Below are 20000 nucleotides of genomic sequence, written 5' to 3' on the forward strand. Positions count from 1 at the left end.
TCCGGGGTCTTCCGTGCCTTATGGCTTCTGACAGATGTCAGAGCAGCCTTTTGAAAACACTGCTGGCTAAGGGCAAGTTAGCTATCTATCAGGCAGATTACTGAATCAGACCCTATTTTTCTCAACCTTACACTTAATAACTTCACACTGAAGTTATTGAGTGTGATTTATCAAACATAAATAACAGTTACAAGCAAAATCTAGACTAAAGCCAATAGTCTTAATTTTGAAAAAACATTTAAAAAAACCTGCTGCCTGTCCACTAGTCATGTGATGTCCAGTCAAATGCTAATGTTTAGATCCTTTTAATGGTTCATTATTATTCCAACTGACTTCATTTGATTGTATTTCTATTTTCATGGCAGATTTTCTTGCAACCTCGAAGATACAGTTTTTTGTTTCATTGAGCAGTGCAATTTCCGATCTAAATGCCAGGTAGCCAAACTAATTTGGAAGATAAAAATCAGGCTAATAGCAAAGTATTTTTGTGTGATCCATAACAGTTAACAGAATGAATACCTGCTTCAAACGTTGACCAACTAACGTAGAGGTGTCTGCCACTAAGAATTCACATCGTCATATATGATTAGTTAAGCCTTGCCTATCATCAACTGAGCGAAATAGTCTCTTTCTTTGCGCACATTGAAAGGTTTCTTGGCCTATTTGCTTTTTATGTTTGTAATTCAAGCTTTTTGTTTGTAATTCCCCCCATGGTAGCAAAACACAGACAAAAGGGAAATGACCAGGAAGAGAAGGGACCGCCAAAGAGAGAGAGATTAAGTCGCAAACAGCTGTTTCTAGGTGCTTTACCCTGATGATTTTGACTTTGTGTCCAAATCATCAATATGTGGTTGTGCTACTGTGTGTAGAAGCAAAACTATCAAATGGCGGCGGAACATTTGCGCCAATATTAGGAAATATGCAAGTCGTCATAAGCGATTATCTGAAAGCCAGCCCGTTTGGATGGGCAGCTGATTGATGCATATAGGCTCTATCGGACAGCGCGGTATCATCAGAATTCATACCTTAGGGCACATTCTCATGGATGTACTTTGTATACCTTCTAGTACCTTTCCATCCCTAGCACGCGCAATCTATTTAAGACCATTGTGATTGGTTTCAAAAAATATAAACAAGCCAGTGTTTTTTCCCCAAGATCAGAATGATTATGTGTGAGCCAGACCATTCTTGCTGACATCCTAGCACAGCACTGTGGAGACAGGTCTGGCTATAAGAGGCTAAGTCTGTCCCCCATCAGAGAATAGCCATTTGGTTTACAGTCGATGTAAGAAAGTAATCCGTTTAAGAGTCAACATGAGGAAAGAAATACCAATACCTAATATGAGGCCGATATTGACTCAAATAGCTGGATCTGGTATGGGTGACAACAATGGAGCCAGCTTATTAATTTTAATAAGTCAGAATGGTGCATCCCTAGTTTGAACCATCTCAATAATGTCGTTTCTGACATTTTCAATATACCACTGTCACATGAGTGTTCTCACCAGCTTCAAGACCATTGTTCCTGTACCTAAAAATCAAAACAACGGGTAAATAGACTGCCTAGAACATTATAAGTACTGATCTACCAAGCATTGGTGATATTGGTGACATTTTGTCTATTTTAACCAGCTGCGGTGTGTCAGACACAATGGGCTGCATATAAAGTTGTGGCCAGTCCACTGCAATAACATCTTCTAAAGCAGGGTTTACATGCTGGTATTAATTCGAATCTTGCTTTAGTCGGACTATGCTCTCTTTCGGGGCAACTGCTGTTATCCGAATATACATGGCAGTGAATAAATCGAATCATTGGCCGAATGCATGTCATATCCGATACGCTAGGTGGCGCTGTTTTCATTACATGTAGTGGTGATACAGCCATCTCCGCTTGACCTCTTCACTCTTCATAATGGAGAGAACCCCGCTAGCTTCGGTGGTTGTCGGGGAGCTAGCGCAGAGCAAACGGGGAACTAGCAGCAGCGCTAGCTGGCTCAGCAGGGAGCTAGCAGAGACACCCACCGAAGGTAGTATCGGCTCGTAACCCGACTTTTACGTTTGTTTGTTTCTGCCGGCCGGATCGCTTCTATTTCACCGGCGCAGCTTTTCTCACCTTTACGGCTCTTGTTCAGTGGTCCTGGAAACACACCGCCTTGCAAATCCTCTCATGTGATCCCACTCGACCAATCATATGTGTGTGCCGTCCTCGACTCGGGTGTCGTATATTCGCACGCACGGAGTGACAGGAGAGACCCTATAGTTGGAAAAAGTATGAGTTAATTCACTTGGCGCACCAAAAATAGAAATGTGGACCGCTAAACTAGAGCCTTTAACCAAGAATGTTATATGTTTATTATTCACACAATCAGTTCAAAAGCAGTGTGTGTCTCATGTTCAGCAACATTAAAATCAGCAATGTAAAGTGCCACTACGAGACAAAGCACAGATCTTTTGAGCAAACAAACTGACTCGTATCCGAAATTCAAGCACAGAGAAGATGCCAATATGATCAGAACCCTAACACATGAACTATCTGACCAACAATGATGTGAACAGAGAGGAGAAATGAGCTGGAACAAGTGGTTTAATAAGCAGGTAAAATTAAGATATGTAATGTAAGATCAGTTATGATAAGAATCTAATATCTTGGCTCTTTTGATTGGTGTCACTTGACGCCCGAATAAACTGAATTTAAAGCTGCATGAAAATTATTTATTCTAAAATTAAGGTTATTTGGCTACTTCAATACATATGGCACAAAATCATATAGCACAAATTTGACATTATTGTGATGTTTCGGACCTTTGCATGAGGAAATTCTCTCGAACTGGACGTCGCTGAAATTTAGTTGAATACCCCTGTTCTAAAGTGTTTGAAGTCATGGCCCTATTTGTCTTTCCAAACAGATATGCTTTTCATCTGCTTTTTTGTCTGATCACCTTTTAAAATATAATCCCAATTCAAAGGTGGCTTTTCTCTCAGCACGTCAGGAGTTGGTCTGGATTGGACACATAGATTTGGTTGCTTATTATCCAAAACAATTATTTTGTGAGATTCAGCAGCAGCTTGACGGGCCCAATAAATTGTCATACCTGGAAAAAAAAGAGGTAAAAATAACAGTAAGAATCTACTGCAATTCTAGCAGTAAGTTCCACCTGATGATATCAAGAGATGACGTAAGTGGATCACCAAACCTTTAGAAAGAACCCAATAATCTAAACCAAAATTCATGGTGATCCAAAAGGTGTTGAGATATTTCATTCTGATCATTACTGCCAATCTGCCGGTCAGAATACCTCTAAAGTAATCATCTAACCATGAATGTCTGTACACAAGTTGTGCCAATCAGTTTAGTGAGTTATTTCCCTGGATACATGTAAATCAAATGGCCTTCAAATGGCATGTTGCAATGGAGGAAGTGGACATTCTTGTCTTGATCCTCCAGATCATGAAGTTTTGAAAGGTCTGCTTGTTGGATATAACTGATGCAGAGAGCTGTTTTCAGGTGGTTTAATCCCCTATATAAATTATTCAAGGGTTATAAAGAGCAAAGTCAAGTTGACTTTATTAAAGTATTTTCTGCATCCAGTGATGTAATGATGGTGTTAAGGTGTTTTCTCTGGGATAGACTGAGGTTGAGATGGCACATGTCATATGAGTGTCTGTCCTTTATGAAACCTGTGTGCTCTTAATGAATTAATAAAGATATGACAAGTTTTTTTTATCTTTTAGATCACAGTTAATCAAGCTTATATAGCGCAAGGTAAGGGTTAAGTCTTTTGTCAGGTTTGAGCAAAAGTGAAATAAGAGCTGTGTGTAGGTATAGTTTCTGAGAATCTTATTCCATCGAGCATTTTATTAAACAAAAATTCAGCAGATCCAAGACTTAATCGAGGCCCTCTAAGTCTCGACCGAAACCACAGACTGCAAGCAGTTAACTGTCGTATCCCGCTGTCTAAGACCAAGTCTAGCTGTGTACCTTTTGAGCCCCAAATGACCCCCTACGACCCCTAAATTTTATACTTGGGTTTTACGCAGAGAAGCAAGCACTCAAGACACGCATTGCGTGGTCAAATCGGCCATTTTGCGTGCTTGCGTGCGTCACCCCAAATTTCTTACTATCCGTCAAAGCGACGCAAGCCCGCAAGGTTGTGATTGGTCCGCTAACCGCATCCTTTCTGAGTCTCGCATTTCGGTTTCATAGCATAATACCGCTGTTTTTAAAGCTATAGCAGAAACACGAAAAATGGATCCCGTTGAAGAACATTTGGCTGAAGAGGACCGCAAATATGAGCATTTATATAACCCGTCTCACGGAGTATAAAGACACGCAAATGGCGGTGAATTCCTGGAGGGAGATACCGGTGAACGTCGGTGTGCAGGTCGACTCTAAACGTCCGTTCGCCACCTACTGTTCTGGCGTATGGAAAATGCACGGGAACTATAAACCAAAACGAGTCCGTCAATCCGACGGCGTGGCCAGCCGCAGTTGTAGTTGCAAGAGTATAATTCGCCCTTTAGGGGTTTCAACCCTTCGAGGATTCAGCAGGTCTGCTTAAGTAGTGATATGAACCCCAATGAGTGACTTGTGTTATTTTATATAATTTTTTTCAGAATTTTATTTGAAACACCCCTTGAAAAATCACAATAAAACAAAGCCTTGGCCTGTTACCAAGGATTTTAGTCAAAAAACTGTGTTTAAAAATGGAAAAGTTTTAAGCTTATAAACATGCTCGGATTGGGGCACGCTGGCATTCAAAATCTGCATAAATCCCTCATTAAGACGTGTGACGTGTTTGAAAAAAGAAAAAAAAAGGAGGAAATCGCCGACCCTAGATTGCAGTCTGAAAAGTTGAAGGAGTCGGAAACGAAACAGCCCGGCTTCACTTGGATTTTTCTAATATACAACCAATAAGATTCTATCACACCTTATTAGATTCATAAAGGCTTGAAGAGTTACATAGAGGTGTTTATTATTGAAACTTTGTAAAGTGTATTTATTAACAGAAAGGTGAAATGTTACGTTTGCGTGAAAAAGTGACGGCAAGGTTTTTGAGATTACAGGGTTTATGTAATTACATAAATTTAACGTTTTTTTTTTTAAATGTTTGGATAAAACTCTTCCTACAAGTCTTGACTGTATTTTAGTAATTTAAATGAAGTTAATCAACGTTGTGTTTCCGGAGATCCTGTAGGAAACGTCACTTGACCTTTTCGATCATTTGATTGTCTGATAATCGGCGCACAGGCATGGCTCAAAAGGATAATCCACATTCGAGTTTTAAGGCCATTGGTCAGTCTTGCTAATTTAACACCTGACATTTCTTCTTCTTTATAGTTTTATAGTATATGAACAATTATGTGATCAGCTAGTTACATTCACTCATGACAATCCTGTGATGCAGTTGAAAGATTTGTAAAAGCTAGTAAGGGATCTTTTAGTTGAATTTATTTGGTCATACGTACAATAAGTAACTCAATATCTTTCATATTTAATCAATGTTTAGCATACTGACAGCCCTAGCAGGCTAATGCTGTCCTGTCTGAATAATTTCTTGTTTTTTTTTTACCTTTTTCAGGAAATTAGTGTGGGAGATGGTGCATTTGTGGACATAACCGCTGGAGTTTTGTATGCTGACCGTGCACTCAAGACTGTACAGGTACAGCACAGAAACTGCTGATAGAGCATTATCTATGTTAGCTTCTGATGTCATAAGTCAAGGCCAATCATGTGGTCCACATGATGTGGATGTCCAAGGGCAGTGCAACGTGAGACAAAGGTGGGTCATTGCTTTAAAGTTATTTAGAAAACAAAGTCAAATGGTATTTTAATCACTTTGACAAGAAAAAAGGCGCGGCTACTCCGGTCGCCTGGCAATGTTGTGTATCCTGGCTGACCAACTTGACCAGCCCAAACCCGTCAGGTCAACAACAATGCATGTTGTCCAAATAACCACCAAACAACCAAACCAAGTCATATTTAGTAATAACAAAACAATCCAACAAAATTTTAAAAAACTGCACACACACACACACACATCTCCACCAGCTGCTGCAACATGGAGGGGAAAGGCGTAGCCCCAGTCCCAGCTGATCAGCACCACAGAAGACTGTGTATGATTAAATACGACTGCAGAGTTACACAGCCAGTATTTCACTCACCACATTTCCATAATCCTCATCAGTACACAAGCTAGTCATCAGTTAATCCACCAGCAAGGTAGCTTTTTGGTTTTAGGTTGAGTTAGAAGTTCCTAGTAGCTTCGTGCCCCACTGATCAATCACAATGCATGATAATGGTCACGCTGCGCCACTGACCAATCATGTACATCCACGCCATTTTGCAGGCAAGACCTGCAAAATGGCGTGAATGTTCTTCCTAAAAACATCTTCACAGCCAGTGCCTCAGTCTCAGAGCAAAAATAAAAAAGGCCACTGGGCCCAGTGGCCATTCCGTTTAAATGGCCGTCATTCTGATGGCCATTTAAACGGATTAAATGGCCATCAGAATGGCGTTTCCAAAGAATCCGCCCTGCTTGTCAAACTAAAGATCTGATTTGTTGAAGTCCATGACAATCAACCACAACTCCACTCTTAGTCAACACTGCCTGTCGGTGTGGCTACGGAAGCACGTGCGCACGTACATAAATCGCCTTCAACCTAAAAGCAGTGTTGTTGTATTGCATCTATGGCAAGCATCTTAATTATTTATTTTTCACTTTTGATTGACCTCTCATAGACCGGACTGGGAGAGCCGTAAGACGCCCAGTGATAAGCTCCTCCCAATGCAAAAAGAAAAAATGCAATTTGAGCATTATCAAATAATTAACGCTGTTAAACGATTGAGTATTTAACGCTGCGTTAACTTGCCTAGTCCTAACAGTAACCAATATCATCTCTCTTTCAACCTATATCCAAACAAATTATCAGGATTTTCAGTAACATATGTTGTGTCTTGTTTTCCTAGGGGCAGTTTGAGAAGTTAGGTGGGGTTATTAGAGACCAAGAGAAGGTAACTGACATCAAGCCGGGCCCTGTTGTGACAGTGTCAACCTCTGCTGGTGTTTATCAAGCCAAGAGTGTGGTGATCACTGCTGGACCCTGGGCTAATAGACTGCTGGCCCACACTGGCTTACAGTTGCCACTCAAGGTAATCCATTTTGAGGTGTACCACAGGAAATCATGTTTGTATAGCTACGTGTATATCAATTTGTACTCGGGTGTGTATTTCAAGACATTCAAGAAGTTAACGTACTTGTTAATGACACCAAAAGCTTGGTGTTGTTGGCAGCACTTAAGCAGCACTATATGGTTGTTTTACTGCACATCAAAACTCTAGTATAGGATGTGGTAAATTGGGATCAACCTGTGTAATGCGCGGTTCATAAACAGATTCCAATTGTGAGCACCAAATCCAGTCACTGATATTCAAACGGTCATTTTTAGTATTCCTTTAGCAGTAGTAGCCCAATAATGATGATGAAAAAAAAAGTTTTTAGCAGACATTACAAAGTGCTCCACTATAAAGCATGAAACACAAGGAAATAAAACGAAGCCTCCAACAATGAGGCATAATTTCATCAAATTAAAGATCTCTTTATAACTACAATAAATGACACATAATCAGTGAAACTGATTAACAACCCAAAATGAGATGCACAATCAGCCTCACATTTTACATCAGACTCTGTATGCTATCAACTTGGAGTCGTCTATCTATAATCCTGCTTCCCTCTCTTTTCATCAATGGGATCCTTTAAATGCCCACCTGAAAATGCCAGAAAGAAAAGCATTACTCCTCCATATTTAAACAGCTCAGAGGCCTTAGTCAGCAAGGCAGCAATATGCTACACGGGCTGAAAAGAGAAGGTGATGGAAAAACAAGCAGACAGCTGTTAGAGTGGAGAATTGGAGTTGATATTGGAATTGCATTATTCAGGCTAGCAGCAGGCTGGGGAGGCCGGGGAATGTAATACTTGAGTGAACTGGTAGAATAAGCACAGGCTCTGAGCTTGTTGACTTGCCGAAGCACTTCTGCCTGAATTTTTATGGTCCCTGGGAATGAGTGCACGGCCAGTTAGTTCATTACGTTGAAAGCTCCTGAACAATGTGTCCTTATTATTGCCTCTCTGAGTTGGACGTCATTTGTACAACCATGTGTACATTTCATTAAATCCTAATTCACCACCTCAGAGCTACTTTGGTAATTGCACTTCTAGTAGACAGAAAAAAAAAGCGATGAGAAGGATCGAGTAGGCGCTACGGAGGTTTTATTGCAAGCTGACATTTCCGTGCCAGTGTGTATTCATTAATGTGTATGGCTTCATGCAGATAACAAGTGTAGTAATGAATTGTACAATAACTATACAATTTATGAAAATATATCATATCAGTTCTCACATACGAGATCTTTTGATGATGTGATCTGTTTCATCGCTTTCATATAACATTACCCTTTAAGACAATTTTTTTCATCATAAAGGTCTTTTTTTACACTTTATTTTTCTGCCTTTTCACCACAAACAGAAAAAACATATATACAAAAATGAAAAACAAACAATAATAACTACAACAAAAAGGGACACAAGCTCTTCAGTGACAGCCACATCTCTGGGATAACGCTGGAACTAATTAGTTTTCCTGGTTTCACTTCTATAGGTGGTGAAAATCAACGTGTGCTACTGGAAAGAGAAGGTTCCAGGATCATACGACGTGAAGCAGCGCTTTCCCTGCTTCTTGCGGACTGAAAACGAGGAATCCAAAGTTCACATCTACGGCCTCCCGTCCAACGAGTACCCAGGCCTAATGAAGGTATGTCGCAGTACTGAGCCCTCATGAAGAAGATTCTTGATTCTGTACAGAGTCCTCAGTTTCAATGTTAATGATTTCAAAAAGAGTATTCCTGATCATTTATATTTGAATGTGATTTCTTCAGTTTGCGTTTCTCGTTTATCATTTGACTTCATTATTCTACAATCTAAACCAGTGCTGTGTGTGCACTCAAGTAAACAGCTCTTCATCAAATTAAGATACATGCACACACTGCATATCCAATGATGTGACTTATAGAACACCAAACGTGTTATCTTACAAACATTAAATCATTTTACTAGTAGCATACAGTAACATATTTTAAATGAACTGGACGTTATGTAATTCATGTCGTTTTGACTGAAAAACACTGTATGAAATCTTTAATTTACACAGTTAGTAAACACATTTTCCCATGCTCAATTCACTACATTCAAGGAGGTTGCTGAAGCTAGCTACTAACAGCTGGATAATCCTTTGTACCTGATATTACCAAGTTAGTCACCAAAAGAGGTCAACATAAGAGAGCTAAACTGAAGAATTAACTGAAGAGTTGCTGAGTAGAAAAAACCCAACTTCCTTAACTGGGACATAAAAGGACATATATAGTGGCTGATTATCTTAATCTAGTCAGTTCCAACTGGGCCATCAGGGCCTTCTAAGCCTATCACCAATCACATTTTACCTCTATGAAACAGCCTTCTTGATGCCTGGATGTATGATTGGTACACTTGCTTGTGTACTGATGACGCCTTTCATACAGAGGATTACGGAAATGTGGTAAGTGAAATGCTGGCTATGTAACTTATTTTTTACATGTGCTGTCGTATTTAATCGTACACGGCGCTGTTGCTGCTGCTGCTGCTGCTGCTGGTCAGACTGAGGCCAAGTCTCTGCCCTCCAAGGTGCAGCAGCTGCTGAAGATGTCTTGTGTGTGTGCAGGGTTTTAGTTTTATTGAATAGTTTCGTTATTTGGACAACATGCATTTTGTTAACTTGCCGGGTTTGGGCTGGTCAAGTCAGTCAGTCGCGCCACACTGCGGCTGTTTGGTGGATGAATTGGTTTCGTGGGCTATACAAAATAAACTGAACTGAATTGTTTTGAATTTAAATTTAACCCTCATACAAATCTGTGAACATTTCTGCCTCTTTTACCTGGAAGGTTGCTCTTGACAACCACATTGCCACGGTGGTACTATTGCAGTCAACTTTCAAAGAAAAACGAAACTGTTTCAAAGTCAACTGTAAAATGTGATTTGTCCCAGCCCCGCATCAGATTAGTTGTGGGAGTTGTGCTGGTTTAGAAGTCATCTGATGGCATATCTCTATTTGGGCTTCACATAGCAGGGCAGCAGGAGCTTGCAGGCTAATAGCAGAACACATGCATGGAAGAGAGGAGTGGACAGATGATGATGCCACTCTCTCTTAAACACAGTCACCAGAGCTACTGTATGTCCAATGTTTGGAACATTTAGTTTTACAAAAATCAATCAACAATGCCAAGACAAATATTGTAATTTCTCTGGTTTAGTTGTGTTTTTTATAGCATCAACCTGTCAGGAAGTTAAACGCCAATTCATAGCTCTTGTTATTCCTCAGCCTTCTCGCTGTGCCTGTCAGCCAGGTCTGAGTCAGACCTGGCTGACAAAAAATCAAGCATTGTTGCTTGAATTTTGTAAAAGTAAATGTTCCAAACATTGGACATACAGTAGCTATATATATATATATATATATATATATATATATATATATATATATATATATATATATATATATATATATATATATATATATATACTGCATTGCAGACATGAAACTAGTCTTAGAAAGTGTTTCATCATTTTACTTTATTTGTATTAGATTTTTTCACTTGAAGATGATATGTGCTGTGTGTATATCATGTGTCTGCATGTGTTGATTTGTATCCTGCTATTCCTCTGCACAAGTTGTGAAGAGGTATTGCAAGCAGACATCATGCAGGAAGCATAATCATGTGACCAAAAGCATATATGATATTCACACAAAGAAACAGCTTATATAGTCTAATTCTTGTTGACCAAATTACAGATATATACTGTATATTACTGCAGGTTGACTTCTGAAATTGTGTGTGTGTGTGTGTGCGCGTGCGTGTGCGTGTGTGTGTGTGTATCGTAGCGCATCATAAAATAGAGGCTCATTTGGTTCTATGCTTACCATTTAATAAGATTGATTCAAACATATCTTCCCTGCATGATATGATAATCCTAGACAGAATTATCATATCATCATGTGAACGGTAAAGAGCTCATGGTGTACAGTGGACATGTGCTGAAGGAGTGCCTGACTGATTCTTTTTGACATGCTTGTCATTCACATGGTAATGGTACTGGCATAAGTCATCCTTGATAACTGAATTCAAAATTATGAAATGCTGAATTTATGGCACATGAACATGAAACTATAGAAATTCAAAATGTCAATACACCTGACAAAACACAAGCTGCTATTCATCTAAAGAACGCAGGTATACCAAGCATTTAGCTTTTCATATTGAAATATTATAGATGATGTTCTTCTGTGTGCAGATATGCTACCATGTGGGCAGTGAGACAGACCCAGACCAGAGAGACAAGCAGACAGACAGGTCTGACATTAGCATTCTCCAGCGCTACATTGCCCGTGGTTTTCCTGGCCTGGTCCCTGAACCTGCTGTGGTGGAGAGCTGCATGTACACGGTCAGTACACACACTCCATCACAGTACATCAACGTGTTGTCTTTAAGCCTCAGAAGGTACAGCCATTTGTCATCTACGGGTCATCAGAAAACATCAAACAACAAGTCAACAAACTAGCAGGGCTTATTGAAGGATACACTCCTTTCAAGGTCGAACGTCATATTCACACTTCAAATGCTTCTATTGTGTTGATTGAAGAGTGACTTCAGCCCGAGGTCAGAGCCTAATGCTGCTTTCCATTCATCTAGAAAATAGTTCCAGTACAATCATAAATAGATCCAGTACAACTATAAATAGTTCCAGTACAACATAAATGGATCCCGTACAATCATGAATAGATACGGTACAATCATGAATAGATATGGTACAACCATAAATAGATCCAGTACAACTATAAATAGATCCAGTACAACCATATTCGCGGCATAATCTGCAATGACTAATTCATTTTAAGAGTTCCTGCACAACCAATCGGAATACGTAGGTTTATTTGCAATTATAGGAAAATCCAGTTGACAGTTTGACATGTTTCAGTGAGCAGTTTGTCTTTAAAGACATCCCATGATAACCACCAGTACATCTATTGTTTAAGATTGAGAAAATACATTAAACAAAACAAATATTAATTTTAACTAGCGCTGGGCAGATTAATACGTTAACGCAAAATTAATCTGGCAATCCTTCAATGGCATTAACTATTTGATCATGCGTTAAATGCATGTTGTTGTTTTTTTGCAGGCTTTTTTTTTTGTACATTGGGAGGGGCTTATCGCTTTAAATCTTTCCAGACAGCGTAGTTCAGACCTGGGCGTCTTACGGCTCTTTAAGTCAGTATCACTTCTGGAGCTTTACTCTTCTCTCAAAGAGGAGAACATTCCTCACATCACAAGATGTTCAGTGCACTTGTTCAAGACAACACAGGCTGGACTTTTCTCACGGAGGAAGAAAAACTAAACTGAACTAAAAAACATGAAAAGCACTTATTGCTTTTTTATAAAGTTAATTAATTGCCGGTCTTTAACATAAATCTTTAAGGTAAGCAACAGACTGAACATTAACAAAAGAAGGAGTGACTTGTCCCTCACAGGGACCCTTATTAGTAAACAGTACCTGTTTTGAAAAGAAAACAGATTTATAAACTATATATGTATGTATGTTAACTTGCTGTTGCTCCAGATTGCCTGTTATATTGTTCTGATAACATTACTTTAAAATAAAAGCGTGCAATATACTAGTTTTTACTTAATTATTGAATTTGGCACATAATGCAATTAATCGCAGAAATATCATGCGATTAATCAGTAACATTTTTTCAACTTTGCCCAGTCCAAATTTTAACATTTCTGACCTTTTTTATATTTAGTTAAAATGTTTTTAACAGCACTTTAACAGCAAAAAAATTAGAAACAAAACTATCCTGAACAGCTGTAGTATGTGAGTATAAAGAATACTGTAAAACATCAAATATGAATATGGCTCTTTGTTAGTAATATCATTACTTTAAAAGATTTACGTTTTTTTAAAATTTTTTATATGATCTTTATTTAAATCTGTGCTCTTTCTTTTCAGAAAGAAATGTATGCATCAATTATTGATTTTTTTACTGAGATAATTACTTAAATAAATCTTACATATGTGGACAATTATAATGATATTACCTTCAAGTTGACATCATCATTTTAATAAATTCCGCTGTGGGCTTCCATATTCAGCAATTAAACTGTTTTGTGTTATTGTATTGAGTTAATCACTGTAAATTATTTTCCAATGGCATTCTCAGGTGTGTGTGTGTGTGTGTGTGTGTGTGTGTGTGTGTGTGTGTGTGTGTGTGTGTGTGTGTGTGTGTGTGTGTGTGCGTAAGAGACTTTAAAAGGCCTGTTTGTCGGTTCAGACTAGGTGTTAGGTTAGATTTAGGGTACAGGCCAGCTCGCGGTAGCACCTGCTGCTCGTTGAGGACAGAAACTACATAACAATACGTGCTTTGACGTTAAGCTCAAGTTGGCAAGTTGGCAAAACTGCCTATCGGTGAGGCTAAGTGCGCGCACGTACATAAATCGCCTTCAAAGTAAAAGCAGTGCCATTGTATTGCATTTACGACGTGCATCTTATTTATTTATTTTTCATTTTTCATTGACCTCACGCGGGCCGGACTGGGAGAGCCGTTAAATGCCCAGGTCTGAACTGCGCTGTCTGGGAGAGATTAAAAGTGCAGCATTTGTGTGCAGCAGTGATAAGACCCTCCCAATGCAAAAAGAAAATGCAGTTAAACATGATCAAATAATAATAAAAAATGACGATTGCTGCGTTAACGCATTTTTAACGCGTTAACTTGCCCAGGTACAGGTACAAACATACAATTTGACCTCGAGTGGGCTGCAGTAATGCAGTCAGGGAGCATCTCATTTCAGAATGTAGCTAGCCTTCCATACCAGATTCAACGCTAGAAATAGGAACAATTATCAGAACAATACAAACATTCAGGCTACTTCGTGTGGCTGATAGATGTTGTGGGACCTTGTTCTGCCCCTGAGCATCCTGAATGTCGTGCTCTTTTCTCACTTTACAGCAAGTGTTTTGTTCCATTACCGGTGACTCTTATTAGAGGACAGAGAGTTAAATTACATGCGTCTCTTCAGCTGTGGTCCGATTTCCTCCTTTGTCAAAGTTGATTATGTATTCCACACTGGACTCTTTCATCCAGATAAATACATTTTCTGCAATGACTTTGATGGAGAATGAGTGTGTCTGTCCTTGTCTAATGGTACTCTGGAAAATCTACAATTGCTCTGTCAGTTCACTATTCATATCTCCATATGGTAGAATTAAGAGGATATTGTATTGCACAAACTATAGTGTTTTTATCGAAGTGGAGACTGGAAGTTCCCAACCCTCTTATTTTACGTGGCTCTTTATGTATTGTTGTTTTTGCAGCTAACGCCTGACGAGCATTTTGTCCTGGACCGTCATCCCTCCCACAGCAACATCGTGTTTGGAGCAGGATTCTCAGGTACGTCACGATACAACACAAAATATTGTGAAACAAATCAGAGAAAATCTGTCAGGGATCACCTTTGATCATCACCCCACTGTAAACATATCCACTTGACAGAACTATGGAATGTAGAAAGCGGAAATAGACATGTCAAATTTGTCATTATCAGCATCAAAATTAAGCTTCCTTTAGCTGTGAGAATGTATTGAGAGCAACTATTAGGAAGCAGTACAGTTACATAAGAGTCTATAGACACGCTACAAGCTCTGTGAGGCGTTACCTGGTCATTGTGGCGCTTTTGCACTAAATGCTTCAATTCAATTCAATTCAGTTCATTTTATAAAGCCAAGAATCACAAATTATAAATTTGTCTCAGAGAGCTTTGTAATCTGTACACATAGCATCCCTCACATCGGATCAGAAAAAACCTCCAGTGTTAACATGCCGGTGCATAACACGTTCCATTTACCATGTACATTATTGTAGTTTTGTGCATTAGTATGCTAACATCTGCAAATTAGCAAAAACCACAGAGTATATATAGACCTTGTTCTCTGGCAGGAGGCTGAGGTCCATCAGGACCAAGACCTCCCGCCACACAAACAGTTTTTACCCAGCAGCAGTCGGACTCATCAACAGAGCCCGGGTCCCCCACTAACTGACTCTGTCTCCCCCAGGACCTTCCCTTCTCTCCCTTCTCTCTCCTGCACATCCCTCCACACATTCATAGTCACTCGCCACTTTACCCATCAGCTGTCACTTTCAACAACCATAACCTCATTCCGTGCACTTTACTTCATCTTTACTCTTATTATTATTATTATTATTATTATTGATCGCTACCTTTATTTCTCATTTTTTAATTGCATTGCTAATTATTTACTGCATATTTACTGCACCTTACTTATTTACTTATTTTGTATTTACTTATTACTTGTTTATCCAAATTTTATTTGATACTTTCTCTTGTATAGTTAAATGTTCTCTGTTGCTGCTGTTGTCTGTTGTTGTTGTTGTTGTTGTGTTGTGATGCACCTTCCGCCAGGACAAATTCCTCGTTTGTACTTACTCACGTGGCAATAAAAAGTTTCTGATTCTGATTCTGATTGTTTGTTTAGGCATTTGGTCTTAAACCAAAGACAAATGATTTGTCATTTGAATTCATCCTCGGCACCATGAATGTCAGCACAAAGTAGTGGAAAGACTGTTGGCACGGTGGTTGGGGGAACATACACATATTTAGGCCATCACTGATTAGCTGGGTAAGAGACAGTGGGGGCCGGACAGCTTGAGATTGTTGTAAGAGTTGGTGGTTGCTGGAAAGACGAAACAAGAATGTGTTGGTGAATTATATTTTGTGTCTGAGGTTGAATGCAGCGTATTTCAAAATGCTCTCCCTCTGATCTCACCACGACAGCAGCTGTTGGCGCCGTGTAGAAATATATTGGTGAGAATTGGTTGTTGGGCTAATGGCCTGGTTGGAACATTTGAATATATCACCCAAACGTTATTGACACCTGTAGGCTATTGCACTTCTGTCTACAATTTATTTGTTTAATAATTACATTTAAAATGCTGAAAAACAATAACAACAAAAAGCATCTGTGTTCAGTCAAAGAGTAGAAAGACAAACAATTATACACATCTGGCACCTTGTACACCAGATGAGTGGCAGCACAAAAACCGCAGCAGCCAAATGAATCTGCATCCCTTGTTTCCTCCTCAACCAAGTAACTCAGAGCCACACAGGCTCCGTGAGCAGAGAGCGATACGTGGCGAGCTTTGGATGTGTGTTTCAACTGTCAAGGCAGACGTAAAAGCTCCAGAGGAACATGTTTGTGGTCAGAGGAGCAAGGTCACGGTCTAACAGGGATGTATTGGACAGGAGGAAGAAAACAAAAATGGCAGAGAGAAATAGACCTATATTTGAAACAGGTTTGAATGCCTTCATTTAATTATCAAGTTTTACCGTCATATTATTATATTTATATTGTAGCAAGTCCATGTTTACTAAAGTGATTCCTAATACACACAATGAGATATCAGTTCTGTCATGTGTTTAGCACAGAACTATTTCTAGGACATGATTAGCTTAACTTTGCTCAAATACCAGAGACAACTCCACAACTGTCCCATTCAGCCAGGCATCCTTTCTTTTGTATGTCAGCAGACAGAATAAGTTACTACTGCTAGATGCAGTAACTGAATGCATTATCTAAAAGTTCTTGTCGTCATTTAAATTGTTTTCTTTCATTTTTGTATTCTGACATGCTAGTGTAGCCGAGGGTTCATCTTGCGCCTATACTGTATAATATTAAGAAAACAAGAACACTATGATCGGTCATTCAGCCAAGTTAGAAACTTCTTTATTCTTGTCTTTTTCCAATTTCACCACAAACATTTCTCCGCATCTCTCCTTCCGTTTCCCCTTCAAAATAAAACCCCCGGAAACACACTCGAACACTGCTTTCATACAAAAGCTTACACTAGCAGGGTTTTTGCCTGCTTTTGATTTTGCTCAGCTTGACCAAAATGTCCCTGGCCTCTGTAGTGACTGCACAGAGATGATACTGATATCATCCCCTTATCTAACTCAGGGCTAAAGGGCAATGTCAGGCTGTTCCTGGAACAGTATTGGTTTACAGTCCACTAAACCTTTTATGGAACATTGGAAAGAAACAGATTTCTCATTTGTATTTCCTTTCTAGGGCATTCTCCCGTTCTCATTCCCAGTGCATCAAATACCGACTGTTTGTTAGGTCCCTCTGCGTCTGATACAGAGCAACAAGAGTTCAAGGAACTACAGTGTCAACTCATCAGATCCATTTTGAGATGCTCAGAGAAACAGTGTGATAATGTAGTATAAAGACCGGAAAAAACATACTTTGAGTGGTCAAACCAATGCGGGACTTTGAACAAGGAGACTTGCGTTAGACTGGTGTTGACTTATTTACTACATTTGTGACGTTAATGTTTATCTTAGTTTCCATACCTATTTTAAGCCCAGCTATGATGCTTCTCCTAAACCTAACTATGACGGTGTGTTGCCCAAAGACAAAGCAAGTGTTTGAATTTACAGCGTTAACCTTGTGTTCACTGCAAAAGCGCACCAGTGGGTCTGACAAAGTGTCAGTATTGGACGAGTTGGACTGAGAACGTGTTGCTGGGACCTAAGCAGCCAACTGGAGTTCACATCTCCTCTAGCACATGTCGATGTGTCCTTGGGCAAGACACTTAACCCTATGTTGCTCCCGTAAATGTGCCTGTGGTGTGTGAATGTTAGTTAGTCCTGATGGGCAGGTGGCACCTTACATGGTGTCATCAGTGTGTGAATGGGTGAATAATGACGTAGTGTTAAAACGCTTTGACTGGTCAGAGGACTAGAAAAGTGATAAACAAGTACAGTCCATTTACCACAGCTTCTTTGTCCCACTAGAACCAGTTTACTCAGCCTCTCTGTCCCAGTATAACCAGTGTGGCTTGAAAAGTAGTCAGGTGCAATACTTGCAATAAAATAAAGAAAATTTAAAACAAACAAAGTCCACAAAACCACAGCAACGTTACAGCACAAAAGTAAATGTGAGTTATTACTTGAGTTCTAACCCTGAGCTCTGACATCCATGTTTGTTACCTTTTTCTTAAAAAAAAAACAAAAACGACCATATTATTAAGCTGCAGGTTTTCCAGTCTTAATTATGACTTGGATGATGACATTAAAGGCATTAAAGTTCTGTAATTAGGATAACTCTCGCATTACTTCAGTATTGCATTATTCTTATATTGAGATCATAATGTCTCCCGAGACATTATGATCTTTTTTGCCCATTACGATTATTCGTCACTGTTAAATGTTATCAGTACTCTTTGTACTCCAATAAAGCGCTTAGAGACATATTTGAGTTGTTCACAGAGCTTCCACCAAATACTGCAAAAAGTGTGTTTCCTTCCTCGAACTCCTTCACTACATGTATTTGTCATCAAAGCCAGACACAAGTGCTTTAAAGCAAGTACTGGGGGGGAGGGGGGGCGGGGGGTTGCTATAGCTACAAAGTCACCCTGTGGGCTTGGCCATCAATTGAGGTTTTCATTCTACTTCTCTGGCGAGATGAAAATTCACATGGCCAAACTGTCGGAGCCAAGCTTTTATGACTTCAAAGCCAGACAGAATCCACAGGAGCTCTGAGACCTTTGTCAGATGGCGGTGTGCTGCATTCCTCAAGCCCGGCTGACATTCACAATTTGCCTCCCAGACCTTAGCAACAAGGACATCAGACTGCTGCATGTTGGAAACACACACACTCCTGGGCTTGAGCACATGAAGCCATTATGCAGAGAAAGAACAAATCCCCTTAATTTAGCATTTGGTCCCGGTTCACTAAACTGAATAGATGCTCAGTGACAGGCATCGCAACAGCTTTACTCTTCTTTTATGTATGCACTCATGTGGGGCTCGAACCCATTGCCTGACTCAGACAAAGGCCCAGATATGCAGGCTATTTATAGGGTACTACAAGGTGCAGGGCATGGATTTGCTCACATTAGGATGTTGATTCATCTGGCATCTTTTGATGATCCACATAGGTGTGCTCAACGTAATGACTTCTCTTCTCCAGGTCATGGCTTCAAGTTCGGACCAATCATTGGAAAACTCCTGTGTGAACTCGCCCTGGGAGAAGTGCCCTCCTATGACCTTTCACCTTTTCGAATCAGACGCTTCCAGGATAAGACCAATTCAGCTTTATAGAACTGGGGCTTGACGCTGTGGGCATCAACCAATCGCCAGAAGTCGACGACAAATACGCGCCGCCGGACAGCTCCAGTCCCACCTGTCATTACATTTTGCCCAGATACAAGATGCGTTTTTCTGATTGGCTGATGATTTGCAACTCACGGCAGAACTCCAGGAGATTCTGGGGAGACGTGCTTCTATCGTGAGCGTAGCGCGACCACGTCATGTTTGCGCGCTGCAACACATTAAATAGCCTAGAGTTTTTTTCAGTATGAGAGGGCTGAAGACTGAAATTAGTGACAGTCACGCTCAACTGTAACTGGGCCTAGCACAGCACAACAGACCTGCCCATGCCTTCTTCCCCAATATGAATTCATTATGAATCCTTGTGCTTTTTTGGGAGGTGTTAGGATTGTCCGTGATTGCACCGGGTGCCACTACCCCGACTGGTTCAGGTCCTTTGTTTCAGTCTGTATCTTCATATTTACCATATAGACAAGACAGTGGTAGAAATATTCTCATCTAACTCTGGGCAAGAGAGCAAATAAGTGCATCAACCCAAATGAAACCTGGTTTTTGTAAGTGATGCAGGAACCTGCTTTCCTCAACTACATATCTTCTGGAGAAACACATATACACAGAACAGGATTTCTAATCAACAGTAAGGTGCTTGACAAAGAGTTATATATTGCTACAGTGGTAGAGCAGCAGAATGAAAGGAGAGATCATATTACACTACACTCACTTGTCC

General features: G+C 39.9%; 1 protein-coding gene across 1 annotated transcript in view; it reads left to right on the plus strand.

The window, feature by feature from the left end:
* pipox (pipecolic acid oxidase) overlaps positions 1–20000 on the plus strand; it is a 24015-nt gene that overhangs the window by 3481 nt on the left and 534 nt on the right. Inside the window, exons 4-9 of the mRNA XM_068584100.1 lie at positions 5580–5660; positions 6968–7150; positions 8659–8811; positions 11379–11528; positions 14460–14535; positions 19134–20000. The exon at positions 19134–20000 is cut by the window's right edge and continues 534 nt beyond it. Of these exons, the coding sequence (XP_068440201.1) occupies positions 5580–5660; positions 6968–7150; positions 8659–8811; positions 11379–11528; positions 14460–14535; positions 19134–19264 (774 nt within the window). The 3' untranslated portion in view covers positions 19265–20000. The remainder of the gene's footprint in view (positions 1–5579; positions 5661–6967; positions 7151–8658; positions 8812–11378; positions 11529–14459; positions 14536–19133) is intronic.

This window comes from Clinocottus analis, unplaced genomic scaffold (genome assembly GCF_023055335.1).
Source record: "Clinocottus analis isolate CAN_PGR_092001 unplaced genomic scaffold, fCliAna1.0.p SCAF_2, whole genome shotgun sequence".
Taxonomy (NCBI): Eukaryota; Metazoa; Chordata; class Actinopteri; order Perciformes; family Cottidae; genus Clinocottus; species Clinocottus analis.